We start from the raw sequence: 16741 nt of genomic DNA on the forward strand, positions 1-16741 counted from the left end.
AAAGAGAGAAACGCTCAGGCGGTGACACGTCTCGGGCTGGAATCTGCGGATCACACGGCTCACAAACAACAATAGCTTTTGACAGAGCTTGCAGGGCGACAACAAAAAAAGAAAAACACAAGGACTCTCCATACTCGCGGGCGTGAAATCCCCGTAGGGATATTTCATGATCTGGAAAGCAGGAAAAAGATGAAAGAATAATCTGTCGTGTGTGTGTGTGTGTGTGTGTGTGTGTGTGTGTGTGTGTGTGTTTGCCTCACAGGTATACCATTCCCTATCATTGTGGCGTGGGCGATCGGGAAGCTGTACTACGACAATGAGAAGTAAGCTTTCCAGAGAAACCGAACCCTGGTGACCTAAAAACACACACACACGCACACACACACACGCACACACACACACACACACAAGGGAATATAGTCAAACTGTGGTACATTAAGGAGATGAATGCCTATTAATAACCTCCGGTAATCACATTTGCATTGCGCAATATTCATAATTACAGGTCGCCCTGAGGGCCGTCCCCCTCGGTGCTTATCTCCTGATTGATTGGCAGACGAGTGACAACGGGTTCAGTGCACGTTAATGTGCACTGAAGAAACATCTCGATTTAAGTGCTCAGAGGGAGGGATGGGATTGTTGAAGGTGAGGTCGTTTGAGGTACTTGTACACCGTGTATTGCGACGCTAGATGGAGAGAGAGACGCTAGCGAAGGAGAGTAGATGTATTTATATATTTAGAGTACGTTCACCTCTTTACTCTCTTGTGCTTATTTAAAAACGTCTGGTAAAAGTGACAGATTACTTTTGTTTGATAAAAAATAAGGTTTCTATGATTCAAAACAATCCTCTATATTTGATATTACTGACTGGAAAACTTGTTTCATATTTCAAGTACCATCTAAAATAAAAATGTTCTTTTATTTTTTATTATTTTCAGTGCAGCAACTTAAAGTATTTTCTTCTTCTCTAACATTACATAAACATTATTATTTTAACTTGAAATGGTCTCATATAGCTGACAGATTCAATTTGTGTTTTCAGAAAATAATCTCTATATTTCATATATCAACATAGAGAGCTACATGACAACAGAGTTAAAGTCCATGTATGCACACACACACACACACACACACACACACACACACACACACACACACATGGCCGATGAAGCTGATTCAAAAGCCAGCAGACTCCTGTAGTTCTTCCCCACAGTGTGTGTGTGTGTGTGTGTGTGTGTGTGTGTGTGTGTGTTGCATGATCGGGTGAAGTCGGTGAAGCTTAACTAACTCTTCAACACACCAAAGTCACTCAATGACACAAACCAGCGACTCCTGTTGTCCTGGGAGGTAAAATTACTGTTTCAATCAATGCAGAGAGAGAGAGAGGAGAGAGAGAGAGAGAGAGAGAGAGAGAGAGAGAGAGAGAGAGAGAGAGAGAGAGAGACAGAGAGAGAGAGAGAGAGCTTCATTTCCCCGTCAGGACGGCAGAAAGAGGGGAACATGTTCTAAATATAGAGTTTCTCTCTTCAGCTGCTATTGATCCTGTCGGTGTCTCCGGTGCAGCACATTGCTCTGCTGGTGAGCTCTGAGCCGTTCACCTGCAGGATGGAGGTTGTTCTGACTCCCCTGCAGACGAGGAATCTTCTGAAAGAAGTCCCCGACAAACGCTGGATTTCCTCTTGTTTGTTTGATTCAAATCTACAGCGAGCAGCTGTTTTAGGAAATTAGTTTTTTTAATAGGATTTTTTGTGCCCTCGTTTGCTCAGATGTTTGTGGTTGAGAGGCGACGACCTTCAGGGCGTCAGGAGGTCACAGAGCAGGAAGTGCCTTCTGGTCCTTTAATGGAAATGAGAAGAAAATACAAAACATCAACCGCAACCGTTTTTGTGTGTGTGTGAATAAATCATGTTATATATTTCATATTTTATCAAAGTTATGACTGAAATAAGCTATATTTCATATTTCACAAATTTAAAAAAATGTGTCCTTTTTTTGGGGGGGAAAATTATAAACGGCTTCTGTTTGGATTCCAGGTGCTGGTTCGGGAAGCGAGCCGGCGTTTACACGGACTACATCTACCAGGGCCCCATGATCCTGGTCCTAGTGGTAAGAGAAGGCCCCATGATGCTGGTCTAGTAAGAGAAGGCCCCATGATCCTGGTCCTAGTGGTAAGAGAAGGCCCCATGATGCTGGTCTAGTAAGAGAAGGCCCCATGATCCTGGTCCTAGTGGTAAGAGAAGGCCCCATGATGCTGGTCTTAGTGGTAAGAGAAGGCCCCATGATGCTGGTCTTAGTGGTAAGAGAAGGCCCCATGATGCTGGTCTTAGTGGTAAGAGAAGGCCCCATGATGCTGGTCTTAGTGGTAAGAGAAGGCCCCATGATGCTGGTCTTAGTGGTAAGAGAAGGCCCCATGATGCTGGTCTAGTAAGAGAAGGCCCCATGATGCTGGTCTTAGTGGTAAGAGAAGGCCCCATGATGCTGGTCTTAGTGGTAAGAGAAGGCCCCATGATGCTGGTCTAGTAAGAGAAGGCCCCATGATGCTGGTCTAGTAAGAGAAGGCCCCATGATGCTGGTCTTAGTGGTAAGAGAAGGCCCCATGATGCTGGTCTTAGTGGTAAGAGAAGGCCCCATGATGCTGGTCTTAGTGGTAAGAGAAGGCCCCATGATGCTGGTCTAGTAAGAGAAGGCCCCATGATGCTGGTCTTAGTGGTAAGAGAAGGCCCCATGATGCTGGTCTTAGTGGTAAGAGAAGGCCCCATGATGCTGGTCTTAGTGGTAAGAGAAGGCCCCATGATGCTGGTCTAGTGGTAAGAGAAGGCCCCATGATCCTGGTCCTAGTGGTAAGAGAAGGCCCCATGATCCTGGTCCTAGTGGTAAGAGAAGGCCCCATGATGCTGGTCTTAGTGGTAAGAGAAGGCCCCATGATCCTGGTCCTAGTGGTAAGAGAAGGCCCCATGATGCTGGTCTAGTGGTAAGAGAAGGCCCCATGATCCTGGTCCTAGTGGTAAGAGAAGGCCCCATGATCCTGGTCCTAGTGGTAAGAGAAGGCCCCATGATGCTGGTCTTAGTGGTAAGAGAAGGCCCCATGATGCTGGTCCTAGTGGTAAGAGAAGGCCCCATGATGCTGGTCTTAGTGGTAAGAGAAGGCCCCATGATGCTGGTCTTAGTGGTAAGAGAAGGCCCCATGATGCTGGTCTTAGTGGTAAGAGAAGGCCCCATGATGCTGGTCTTAGTGTTAAGAGAAGGCCCCATGATGCTGGTCTAGTAAGAGAAGGCCCCATGATGCTGGTCCTAGTGGTAAGAGAAGGCCCCATGATGCTGGTCTAGTGGTAAGAGAAGGCCCCATGATGCTGGTCTAGTAAGAGAAGGCCCCATGATCCTGGTCTTAGTGGTAAGAGAAGGCCCCATGATCCTGGTCTTAGTGGTAAGAGAAGGCCCCATGATGCTGGTCTAGTGGTAAGAGAAGGCCCCATGATGCTGGTCTAGTAAGAGAAGGCCCCATGATGCTGGTCTAGTGGTAAGAGAAGGCCCCATGATGCTGGTCCTAGTGGTAAGAGAAGGCCCCATGATGCTGGTCTAGTGGTAAGAGAAGGCCCCATGATGCTGGTCTTAGTGGTAAGAGAAGGCCCCATGATGCTGGTCTAGTGGTAAGAGAAGGCCCCATGATGCTGGTCTTAGTGGTAAGAGAAGGCCCCATGATGCTGGTCTAGTGGTAAGAGAAGGCCCCATGATGCTGGTCCCAGTGGTAAGAGAAGGCCCCATGATGCTGGTCTTAGTGGTAAGAGAAGGCCCCATGATGCTGGTCTTAGTGGTAAGAGAAGGCCCCATGATGCTGGTCTTAGTGCTAGGAGAAGGCCCCATGATGCTGGTCTTAGTGGTAAGAGAAGGCCCCATGATGCTGGTCTTAGTGGTAAGAGAAGGCCCCATGATGCTGGTCTTAGTGGTAAGAGTCTTTTCCCTTCATGCTGCAGGAGCAGCACTTTACGTAAGGATATAATTAGTCTTTATAACATCTTTAAAATGCCTGACAGGCGTGAGGCGTTGGCGGCCGCAGCACATTCTTCATGTTGGATGATGGATGTGAAGACCTGGCGCTCTACCTGTCGAGCGTAGCGGTTGAATCTCTGCAGCATGTGGGAATCCTGCTGGAGATCCAGAGATGTGTTCAGTCCTGTTTGTTCCTTTTGATGAATTATGTCCACTATTTGGGTTGTTTCCATACCCTGAAGGGAAGTTTTCCATCCTCTTTAGTTTAATATTTCATCTCATCGTCTGCATGCAGCTCCACACTCAGCAGCTAAACGTTAAAGTGCAGCAAAATACTGCTTTACAATATCTGCTGAGGGTTCCTCAGAGGACGAGCGCGTCCTCAATAACAGTCCCGGTCACAACTACGAAATATTAATACACTATTTCATCCGTTCGGTCTGTTCTCGTGAACGCAATATCTCAGGAACGTCTGAAAGGAACCGACCAAGAGTCTTTGTGCTCAGAGGTCACTGTGACCTCACAAAACCTCCTAAAAACTCAAAGTATTTATGTGTTAATTACGACAATCTGACACAAATGTAAACAGTGAAACAACCAGGAGCTCATAACTAATCCTTGTTGACTTCATGCCACTGTTTTTCCTCAACAAATTACACAAAGTTAGACATGTGAAACAGCAGCGCTGCCCCCAGTGGACACCAGGGGAACAGCACGCGTTTGTCTCTCGCGATGAAACGATTCAATCTGAAGTACGATTTAAAAGATATTGAAATTATTTGGGGACATTGTTGTTCTTTAAGAGTCTGAGTATCTATAATTTAACTACACAGTTTATTATAGACTTACTATCAGAGTTGAGCAGTGAGCAAAAAAGGGGATCCCGTCCAATAACCCCAAATTTGACCAAAATGGGTCCATTCATGTCCACAAACTTCATGCAACTTGTTGGGTCTCTGTCTTTCTGTTCATAATAATATGAATAACTCATATTCGTACAGATATATTGAGCCGTTTTTAATAATACAAAAGGCCTCGGTGCGCTTTTAAAAGGCATTTCAGTGCCAGTTGCAGGTGAAAAGTCGCTTTCTGAGGCTTTCAGGGGTCTAAAGGTCAATCAAAGGGTCTCATGCAGGAGTTGAGGTTGAACTTCCAAAATAAAAACACAAACTTTCTGCCGTGAGCGTGAACACAACCCCAGTGAGAGGAAAACGCATCGACCACCTGCAGCCACTCAGCCTCCTGCAGCATCGTGTCCAGCGAGCCTGCAGACGCTGCTCGTCGCCTGGAGACTCTCGCGCTACAAGCTTTACTCATCTCTGGTCTGGAGCCTCGGCCGGTCCCTCCTGACTCCTCCGTCCTCGTCCAGCTGGCGGAAAGTACATTTCACTCAAGTTCTCCACTTAAAAACAGTTTAGAGGCGCTTGTACGTCCACCAGCTGCACGTCAGAGGGAGCGAGTGTCATTTTAGTTTCAAGTTATTAGTTAAAAATATGACATTTAGGAAGATGAAGCTTCTCAGCAGCACATAAAGTATGAAAATGATCCGAGCTGCACCGTTAACACGACGCCTGACACCCGCGCATTAATAATTAAAATACAATTAAACTATAATACAGTTAAACAGACTTCATTAAAAATAGAAACATGACAAGCAAACATTATGAGGGAAGTTTAAATTAAGTCTGATATCAAAGTGTGTACTTAAAGTGAAGAGTTGCGCAATACAAATAAAATACCAACGGCACATCGTGCCTCAGGAATACCTCCAGTACTTTGAGGCTAGTACTTCTACTTGTAACGGTGTACTTCTACTCTGAGTCCCGTAAAAGTCGGGTCGCAAGCGGCTACTACCTTTGGTTGGTGTCCCCGCTAGCTCCCCGCTGTAGCCAGCTAGCGCTGCAGCGAGCGCTCTGCTAGCTTTGCTGCTAACAATCCAATAGCTCTCTGCTAGCGCCGCTGCTAGCTCCCCAACAACCATCGAAAGGTAGCGGGACCAGCCCAGGCTCGATGCCCGTGTTGGGCATCAGGGACATGAGCAGCAGCGAGCAGCTAGTAGCAGCAGCGAGCAGCTAGTAGCAGCAGCGAGCAGCTAGTAGCAGCATCAAGCAGCTAGTAGCAGCAGCGAGCAGCTAGTAGCAGCAGCGGTGCTAGCTCGCTACAGCAAGGTTAGGAGCGGCTTGTAACCCGACTTTTGCGGTACTTGTCCTCCTCGCTGTGGAGATTTCGGGACCTTTCCTCTGGTCTCTTGGGGCGGTCCCTCCTGGGCTTGACCTTCATCCATGTCGTCACAAGAAACAGCCCCTTCTCTCGTCTCCTCGTCTCCTCATCCCTTCAGTCCAGTCCCTGGAGGCTCCTCATGTCTACGTCTCTTCCTCTGCGGCCTCAGACGCTCCCCAGAAGCACACATCTGCCTCCTCCGATATCTCCGCTGCTCACAACCTCAGCTTCTCTCTCTTTTTTTTATCCGCTCGCCAAATTCCTCGACCCGTGCATGATCATCGTCGGGTCACCGGGAAACATTGGCGGCGCCTCGGTGTCGGGCGTCCGCGGTCGCCCTTCACCAGCGAACGTCAGCGGCGGCAGAGCAATGTGCTGCCGCAAGGGATCGAATACAGGATGTCATCCGGCTCTCACGCACGAGGCTAGTTAGCGGCGCCGCGGCGGGCGAGATCGCTAACGATCGGCGTGCCTCCGCGCGGCCAAGGTCAGGGCAGCCGGCCCGGGAAAGTGTTCCTCCCGCTATTCCTTTGGCTCTCACGTTGCATCATTCACACCTATTGCAGCAGATATTGATTCTGTCTCTCGTCACATTGCGGGAGAAATAATCTGAGAGAGCACTTAAGATAACAGAGGGCCAAGGTTTCAGCAATGTTAACGGACGCGGCGGCGTTTCAAATTTGTAAATACAAACGTAAAAGAAAAGGCCGACCGGACAGATAATCACTTTCCTTTATGAGTAAAAGCCTTGAAATTACCATTAAAAATGAACTCTCTTCAAAAGATCAGCCTCTGAAACGAAGCTTCACTGAAGGGACGGCACAGAGAACGCACTGCTGCTGCAGAATAAGTCATAATCTGTCCCTCGCGGCTCCGTTCATTAAGTGCATTAATGATATTAAAGAGTCGGCTTCTTCACCCAAAACCTCCTGAAGCCGAGCGAGGGAGGGGGAGGAGTGATGCCTTTATTTGGTTTATTCATCTCATAACCTTGTTTTACAAACATCCTTCAAATGTATTCTGTCACGAAATCTCCAAAATTATGAGATTATATGAGATTTTATGTTTGTTTTTCATACCACAAAGTAAGTGAGTTTTTATCTCCCTCTCTCTCTCCCTCCCTCTCTCCCTCTCTCTCTCTCTCTCTCTCTCTCTCTCTCTCTCTCTCTCTCTCTCTCTCTCTCTCTCTCTCTTCTGTTCCAACAGATTAATTTCATCTTCCTCTTCAACATCGTGAGAATCCTGATGACCAAACTCAGAGCTTCGACCACGTCGGAGACGATCCAGTACAGGTACGCCGACACACAGCACCTCGTGTGTGTAGTTGCGTACTACACACAGCACCTCCTACACATTGTGTAGTCGTGGTGGGCGGCGTGCGGGCGTCAGTGTTCCTGAGCCGGTGGTCTGATCCCTGCAGGAAAGCCGTGAAGGCCACGCTGGTGCTGCTTCCTCTCCTGGGAATCACATACATGCTGTTCTTCGTCAACCCGGGAGAGGACGAGATCTCTCAGATCGTCTTCATCTACTTCAACTCCTTCCTGGAGTCCTTCCAGGTACAAGCTATCATACACATATATATGATGATGAAATCAAGCATTCTGATTGGCTGAGAGTCACGGGGTGTACTGTATTGAGCCATAATGTCCTGTACAGCCTGTTTATGTTTACCAGAGCGTTCCTTATCAGCGCTCACTCACAATTAAACGACCGTTAACAAACATGTTTCCTGTGAAGGAGGCAACCGTATTATAAAAGCAATAATGTACTCCAGGCAGTACTGTATCTACAATAATGTACTCCATGCAGTACTGTATCTACAATAATGTACTCCATGCAGTACTGTATCTACAATAATGTACTCCAGGCAGTACTGTATCTACAATAATGTACTCCAGGCAGTACTGTATCTACAATAATGTACTCCATGCAGTACTGTATCTGCAATAATGTACTCCAGGCAGTACTGTATCTACAATAACGTACTCCAGGCAGTACTGTATCTACAATAATGTACTCCAGGCAGTACTGTATCTACAATAATGCACAGTTCAGGGTGTTGTTAGGCCCTGACGAGTAGCAGATTGTTGACGCTACAGCACTGCCTCTCGTACCTTATTGCTGAGTGAACTCTTATCTCATATTCACTTCATACGAGCCCTTTAAAGATAGAAGTTAATCAAACGCATTATGAAGAAGGTTCAACATCCTGTAAACTGTTTGATTCGGCTGCAAAAATATTGACTTACAAGGAGAATTCTTTTGAGGACTTCCTGTTTCTAAAGCATCTAAAAACCAAATCGGCGGCGACTGTGATTGGGTCATTTTCTGACTCTTGTCGATTAGCCAATCAGCAGGGAGGGGCGGGACTATCGGCGGCGTCGGCCGTCTGCTTTGATGTCTGGAGACATTTATTACTCAGACTTTAGGCGTTTCTCTTCTTATCTCATCTTCTCCAGCCGTCCTCATCCGTCAGTAAAGCTCCGGCTGCCTCTCAGAAACATCCGGATTCTTTAATTAAAACTCGATCGCACAAATCCTCCCCGAAAGGTGCGAAGCGGGAGAATCAACCCGACATCTCCGACTCGTTCGCACCGTTGAATAGCATTTTAAAAAAACGTGTTTTTATCTGATGTGACTGTTTTCTCTTAACTCGCTCTGCGACGCAACAAACAACCAGATAATCTGATCCGCGTGGAAATCCATTAAAAGTTGGACTGAAAGATGGAAACAAAGTGAACCGACACCGGCCTTCCGCTCGGGTGTCGGACGCCCTGAAAGCTTTTTTTTGGGGTCAAACACAGCGTTGCATTGTGGGTCGTGAGGAACCTCTTGCTCCGCGTGGGCGCAGCGATGGTAACGCTCCTCCAGATGATTGAGTGGATGTAACGCCGGCGATAAGCCGCCGTGTTCGGATTAAAAAAGCAGATCAGCCCGGATGTGTTTTGTGTTTTTTTTGTTGATTTTGTTGTGATGACATTTTGTTCCTCTCCTCCTCTTCCTTTCCCTCCTCTTCCTCACAGGGCTTCTTCGTGTCCGTGTTTTACTGCTTCCTCAACAGCGAGGTAAGCACATTCACACCATCCATCAAACATTGTGCGTCTGCTACGTCGTTAGCGGCGCTGGGAGCGCTGGGAGCGCTGGTGTTCAGGCTCAATTAGGACTTGTCATGTGTAAGTGACATCACCTCCGACGCTTCATGACAGCGTCGGCCTTAATCTGGAGGATCGGGGGGTGAAACCCTCTCAGAATAGCAGCCGAACATGAATATGCAAGCGTGCAGATGCGCCGCTTTAATGCGCCTGTGGTTGTTATTAATGCTGCGCCTAGTTTTAATATTTATACGACTGGAATCGGCTTCCTCTTCGTCGCTTTTGGGGCGTGAAAACATCGCGAGTGCTGTGAAGTGAACGCGTGTTGCTTGGCAGGAAAACACAAGTTGATGCACTTGAAAGAATAAAAGAGGAAGAGAGTTCCTTCACTTTGTGACTCCAGCTGGCAGCTCTCTCTCTCTCTCTCTCTCTCTCTCTCTCTCTCTCTCTCTCTCTCTCTCTCTTTCCATCCATCTCTCTCTCTTTTATCTGCTTTAAACCATCTTCATCCAGGATAAATCTCCCTCAAACACACATTAAAGACTCTCCCGTCTGCTCTGATGGTTTTTTCTCCTTCTTCCCTCCGTGAATTGAAAGGAGATCATATTTCTTCAGGTAGTGACAGTGTGGGCTCCATGGCGACGTGGCAGCAGACGAGGGGGCGGGGCTTAGCGGCGAGGGGGGGATTGCGCAAGCGAGAGAGCATCTTCCCGCCTCTCCTCCATCCTTACTCATCCTCCTCGTAATCTCTTTTTTTTCAGAACATGTAACTGATTTTTCATTTATTGCACAATCGAGCGCTCCATCTGGTTTCCTCCTCGTCGGCTCGTCTGCTTGTTGGGAGTAAAACCTCCGATGTGACGACGGAGCGGAGACGAGGCCTCTGATGATTATAGCGCCTGACCTTTCAGTCCAAACCATGCGGATTACAGCTCTTTAGGTTTAATCACAGGAGGTCACTCTGAGGCTCCTTCTCTCCTCGAGCTGCTTCCTCCACCGACGAGAGGACGGAGCACCGGCTGACCGCTCGGCGCCGCTCGGCCCCAGGACGCCGCCGAGCGGCGCCGAGCGGCGTCCTGGGGCCGAGCGGCTTCATGGTGCGGGGGCTCAGCCGGCAGGCCGAGCTGCAGCGACATCGATTTAGTGTTTCAGGCCGAGGCGGGAAGAGAAACGAGGCAGATGAACGAGGGACACGAACGGTGTGTGTGTGTGTGTGTGTGTGTGTGTGTGTGTGTGTGTGTGTGTGTGTGTGTGTGTGTGTGTGTGTGTGTGTGTGTGTGTGAAGATTAAGCGTCTTTACGCTGGAGCTCGCTGATGAATCCAGACGTCAAACACAAGATGTGTTCGAGGCTCTGGGGAGAGATGTGATTACTGGAGAGCATTGATTATGGATCAGGAGGAAGAGGAGGAACAGGAGGAGGAAGAGGAGAAAGAGGAAAATTATATCCTAAACTATCTTAGTCGAAGTTCTAAATTAGTACTTTATAATTGTAGTAAATGTACTTTGTGTTTAATATAATTTATTATAACAGCTTTATAATCTGTGGAGTCACAGAGATGATAAATAAACTGTATGATTCACTTCTTCATGTGCTCATAACCAGTAACATGTCGAGTGATGACATGGAGACGTATAGATATTTAAACACGACTCATTAAACTCTTTTATTTTAGCTCAGAGTCCATCAAACAGCTCTTTAGTTTTTGTCTGACGTTTACGATCAAAAGGCATAAAAATAGTTTTGCTTTTCCAGAAGCGCTCCGAGGTCCCGCCCCCCCCGCTGACGGGCGGCTGTCCGTTGTGTGTCTGTTCAGGTGCGCTCGGCGGTGAGGAAGCGGTTCCACCGCTGGCAGGAGCAGCACTCCATCCGGGTGCGCATGACGCAGGCCATGTCCATGCACACCTCGCCTTCACGGGTCAGCTTCCACAGCATCAAGCAGTCCACGTCGCTATGAGGGGCGGGGCGGCCGGGATAAGCCCCGCCCCCCTCTAGCAACCCCCGACCCCGCCCCCTCCCCCACCCGCTGCCGTCAGGGCTTCCCGCCTCAGCACTGGAGAACACTGAAACACTTTGAGAGCGTTACAGAGCGACAGAGCGACAGAGCGACGCGGTGAAACCCGACGAGGTCGAAGGACGCTGCGAACTCCAGGAGGCGAGAGGTCAGTGAACGCAGCGCTGCGCCTCTGGACCCGGTGTGAATGTACAGCACTCTGTAGAGCGGCGTCCGCCCGCCGGACGCTCTGTCGTGTTCCCGCTTTTTTAATTTTTTTTTAGCCCTGACGTGGTTTGGGCGTCGCTGGACCGCACTGACCCGGATCCCCACGATAACTTATGAGGAATTATGATCTCACGTTTGTTTTCTTTATCTTTTTGTTTTGTTGTTGTTGTTTTTAACGTGTTGTTGATATGGTGTTTGTTCTTTTGACGTCGTGCTGTGTCTTCCTCTCGCTCTGCGTTCGTCTGCTTTCCACAAGGTTTTAAACACATTCCATCTTCATTTATACCTGAAGAGTTTTGTTCCAAAAATAATAAAACGCGAGGGTCCACACCGCTGGAGGCAATTAGCTTAGCTTAGCATAAAGACTTGAAGCGGGGGGGACAGTTAGCATGCCTCTCGTGGATTGTGCAATACCTAAGTATAAGTCTAAATGCTACATGCTACATGCTACTTCTTCTCCGCTACTTTACACACAAATGTACAAAGAGTTCATGAATATGATGTTTTGTTAGGAATTAAACTGCAGAAACTTTTAGTTAATTAACCGATTAATCAATTGAAACAAAATACAATTTTAAAATTAAAAACTTCCTTCAGGCTTCTGGTCAAGTTCTTCTTTTTTTACAAATTAAAGGTGTTTTGAGAAAATGTGAGTCAAGAACTGATCACCTTCAAATATGAGTTTACAGTTTACTGCAGCAGGATGAAAGATGAGACGTGGACACACACACACACACACACACACACACACACACACACACACACACACACACACACACACACACACATATCCCTTTACCTCCTGGCAGAATCTATTGATAGAGTGCATAATAATATAATATATAATATAGCAGTCACAGGGGACGTGTTACACAACACTTTTACTACATTTCCCTGATTGTACTACGATACTATACACACGTCGTAGTATCATCTGGGTGCAGTATCTGTACAGCGTAGTACTTCAACTGAAGGAAAGTACGTGAAGGACTTGAGTTTCACAGCGTGTGACGGATCTGTGAAGTGTGAAGTGTGAAGTGTGAAGTGGACCCTGATCGTCTCGTGGACGTGTTCACGAGGTCAACAATGAATCTGTGTTGTTGTTTATTGTTTGTTTGTTGGAACAAAACTCTTCAGCTGAAGCAAAGAGACACAACATCCACGAGACAAACAGTTCATGAAGCCAGGAGGTCGTCCTGCAGCGCGTCAGCTGACAGCTGACATGTGGGCGGGGCTAAGCAGTAACGCTGTCTACTGATTTATGATAGATATATATATATATGTGTGTGTGTGTGTGTGTGTGTGTGTGTGTGTGTGTGTGTGTGTGTGTGTGTGTGTGTGTGTGTAAGCGGCAGAGGGTCAAAGTCACGATATGAACCAGGAACACTGTGAACCATCGACACGTGAATTCATCCCAGTCACATTCCTACTGAACCAGTCCGCCCAGCAGCAGCTGTGTACGTGTGTGTGTGTGTGTGTGTGTGTGTGTGTGTGTGTGTGTGTGTGTGTGTGTGTGTGTGTGTGTGTGTACGGCGACATCGTTCACACAGGTTTGATTACAGGGGAACTTTTACAATTACATGAAACTAACTTGAATATTCTGTGAGATTAAAGTGTGTTTATGAGGAGGAACAACTCAAGTGTGTGTGTGTGTGTGTGTGTGTGTGTGTGTGTGTGTTTTCTTCTCTTAAATTTAATCTTTAATCTCACAGAATTGGACGTTGTAATAACTCTTTGACTTCATCATCTGAGAAAACGTTTCTTCTGTTTTAGTTTCTCGTTAAATTAGAAAATCACAAGTTATTTTTAATCTTAATTCAACAGTTTTAATCTTGAACATCCTCATCCTTCCCTGTGAAGTATTTAGATCAATATTTTCTCCCTCACGCGTCTGAGCTGTGTAATAAATGATAAAAAGATGAAATGATGACTCACTTCCTGATGTTCATGTTCAGTGATTGGAGGTTTTGGGGTAAAATAATTTCACAAGTACCGTTTAAAAAGTTTGTAATCAACAGTTTTTCTTTTTTCTTTTCCTCTCACAAAGAGAGAAAAACATAAAATCCACACACCAAATGTATAATTCACGTTTTAATTTCCCGTTCAGAAAGCTGCCGGCGACCCTGAAGCACTGACTCTCTCTGATTGAAGAGCTTTTAACGGATTTATAAAACCCTTCTTCTCCTCCTGTGGAGGCTTGAAGGCCGCTTCGTTGTCTCACACGTTTTCTTCTCGTTGAATCCTTTCATGTACTTTAACTCATTCACATCGCTTCATGAAGAGGACACACACACACACACACACACACACACACACACACACACACACACACACATTCACAGTCAAGGTTTTCATGTTGTGGATTGCAAACTTTTGAACGGTGCAACGTGCTCGAGTCATGAAAGTTATTGTTGTGATGCTTTTCTGCGACGTGAAAGAGAGGCCGACGCGTCGCTGTGTGACGGTCAGCACTCTGTAACTCACAAGATTATTTATTATTTATTTTCAATATTTGTTGTTTTCCTACTTGAAAAGATGTGGAGAGATAATAAACTGTGTGTCGCATTGACCGAATGAAAAAGGTTCAACGGTGCAGAGTCACGTTTTATTTATTTATGTATTCACGGACAGGCTGCTCACGGAGCAGGAATGCTCCTGGTTATTATGGGATGCTCGGCATCGAGCCGTTTGTCTCCACGGCCCCCAAGGAAGCAAAAAGGCGAACAAGGAATGCATCTTGAGCGTCGTGTGATGCTTTTAAGCCGCGTGTGAGCGACTCAGCGGGGAGAAGCTTTTTAAATAAGATCCTTCTGCTCCGGCGAACACCGAGCTGCTGCTCTCGGCCTCTGACGTCAGAGGAGCCAGAAGAGACGAGAACATGACCCGGATGGACCCGGATGGACCGGGATGGACCCGGATGGACCCGGATGGACCCGGATGGACCCGGATGGACCCGGGATGGACCCGGATGGACCCGGATGGACCGGGACGGCGCTGACGGGGAGTTGTGACACGTTTCAATGAGGTGGAACGTGACGAGGTTCCTTCACTCTGACGAGACGCGCAGAACACAACGTGGAACCGCCACGAGGGACGAGGAGAGTTTGTTCTCTACACGTCGCCAAGATGGAGTTTTCTTTTGTAAAACACGAAATAAACAAAAGTTACGTTCAGGCAAAAAACATTAAAATTATACTAAAGAAAACATCACGGTTGTGCTAAAATAACTACGAAAAGTTAGGTTCAGCCAACAACTAATAGTTAGCTTTAAACAACTAAACCAATAGTTAGCTTTAAACAACAAAACCAATAGTTAGCTTTAAACAACTAAACCAATAGTTAGCTTTAAGCAACTAAACTAATAGTTAGCTTTAAACAACTAAACTAATAGTTAGCTTTAAACAACTAAACTAATAGTTAGCTTTAAACAACAAAACCAATAGTTAGCTTTAAACAACTAAACTAATAGTTAGCTTTAAACAACTAAACCAATAGTTAGCTTTAATAAGGTTTAGGAAAGAAAGACTCGCTCCAAACTCAATCCAGTAGCAGACAGTAACGTGCAGGACGGAGCATCCGCAGCTCGTCTATGGGATCGAGCGGTTCAGCCAATTAAAGCCTCGGCCGTTGCCGCGCGGCTCCGATGAAGACGAGGAAGACGATGCTGAATATTAATGATGTCAGACCGTATGGAGCCGCTTGAGTGTAATTACTGCGAAGCTGAAGGGAGGATCTGCATGTCAGACGCTTAAATAATGAAGTGGAGCGTCAGCGTTTCCTCTCGTGGACCAGAGAGCGGCGTCCGTAATCACTGTTGTCACTTTAATGCACAGAGGAGGCGGCGGCCTGCACGTTGCAGGGAAGCGACTGAGACACTAATCATGTTCGCTTTCAAAGCGTCACAACACAAGAACACAGAGTGAGACGAGAGCCGACACGCAACGAGAGACGGACCGGCGAGAGGACCGCCTGCGGGCCCGCGGGAGGGGAACCGACCCGGACTCATCGGAACAATCTGGGTTCTGGTCCCGCTGATCAGACTTTGAAGTCAGGGAGACTTTGTCCAGAGCTGCTGCTGCTGATTGAGCAACGACGAAGAGCACAAATGCAGCTTTGTTTCCTTCACAATGAGGCAACCGAGTACATGGACTCAAGTACTGCACTGCAAGTCAACAAAAAAAAGTCATGACAAAAAAAAATCACGACAAAAAAAAAGTTATGACAAAACAATTCATGACAAGAAAATCATCACAAAAAAGTCATGACAAAAAAATAGACAAAAAAAAAATCATGACAAAAAAGTCATGACAAAAAAATCATGACAAGAAAAGTTATGACAAAAAGTCATGACAAAAAAATAGACAAAAAAAATCATGACAAAAAAAATTTCATGAAAAAAAAATCATGACAAAAAAAATTTCATGAAAAAAAAAATCATGACAAAAAAAATTTCATGACAAAAAAAATCATGACAAAAAAAGTTATGACAAAAAAATAGACAAAAAAAATCATGACAAAAAAATGTCATGACAAAAAAAGTCATGACAAAAAAATTCACGACAAAACAAGTATGTCAAAAACAATTAGCAAAAAAGAAGGCCAAAAAAAAATCATAAGTATGAACGAAAAATATTTTTGTTTTTAAAAAAAGAAGTAAAAAATGTTTTGAATTATGAGATGAAAAGTGTAAATGATGACAGTAAGTGAGCATGTGCTGCTTGTCTTCACATGTCTCTTCAGCCGGTCTAACACGCTAACTATGCAAGCTAACTGTTGATGTGTTAGCTCAACAGATATTAGCATTGCTGTTAATGTAGCTGCTGCTGTGTTTCTCACAGGGAGCGACCGCTAACACAGACTGCACATAGCCCTTAACACAGGAAGTGGTGACATCACAGTCCTGCTAACGCTAACGCAGTGTGTTGTAAAGCACATGTTGTAACTGCACTGAGTTGTCCTCTGTCATTGAGACGCTTTGCGGTGGAAAGTGTGTTAGCATGATAGCATTTAGCTAGAGAATGAAGAGCAGCAGTGAGTCTCCAGCATGTTGTAGCGCCTCTTCAGGAAAGCTACGAGACGTTATCTTGCTCACTGTGTGTTTTTTTCGGGGGTAATTTTGACTTTTTATCTCATAATTTTTACAGTGTACTTCTTCCACTCACCTTCAAGCGTCCTCCAGAATCTCATAACTTTATTCTCAATTTGAGTCTCCAAAGAACGA

The 16741-nt window shown here is 46.1% G+C and overlaps 1 protein-coding gene across 3 annotated transcripts in view; it reads left to right on the forward strand.

Moving 5' to 3' along the window:
• Nucleotides 1–14096, forward strand: part of LOC137789797 (corticotropin-releasing factor receptor 1) — a 47659-nt gene extending 33563 nt beyond the window's left edge. For all 3 annotated transcript variants that reach the window (XM_068583588.1, XM_068583589.1, XM_068583590.1), the window contains 6 exons: nucleotides 263–323; nucleotides 2035–2107; nucleotides 7415–7500; nucleotides 7629–7764; nucleotides 9232–9273; nucleotides 11116–14096. In XM_068583588.1, the coding sequence (XP_068439689.1) occupies nucleotides 263–323; nucleotides 2035–2107; nucleotides 7415–7500; nucleotides 7629–7764; nucleotides 9232–9273; nucleotides 11116–11256 (539 nt within the window). In that variant the 3' untranslated portion in view covers nucleotides 11257–14096. The remainder of the gene's footprint in view (nucleotides 1–262; nucleotides 324–2034; nucleotides 2108–7414; nucleotides 7501–7628; nucleotides 7765–9231; nucleotides 9274–11115) is intronic.
• Nucleotides 14097–16741: the final 2645 nt, after the last annotated feature.

This window comes from Clinocottus analis, unplaced genomic scaffold (assembly GCF_023055335.1).
Source record: "Clinocottus analis isolate CAN_PGR_092001 unplaced genomic scaffold, fCliAna1.0.p SCAF_19, whole genome shotgun sequence".
Taxonomy (NCBI): Eukaryota; Metazoa; Chordata; class Actinopteri; order Perciformes; family Cottidae; genus Clinocottus; species Clinocottus analis.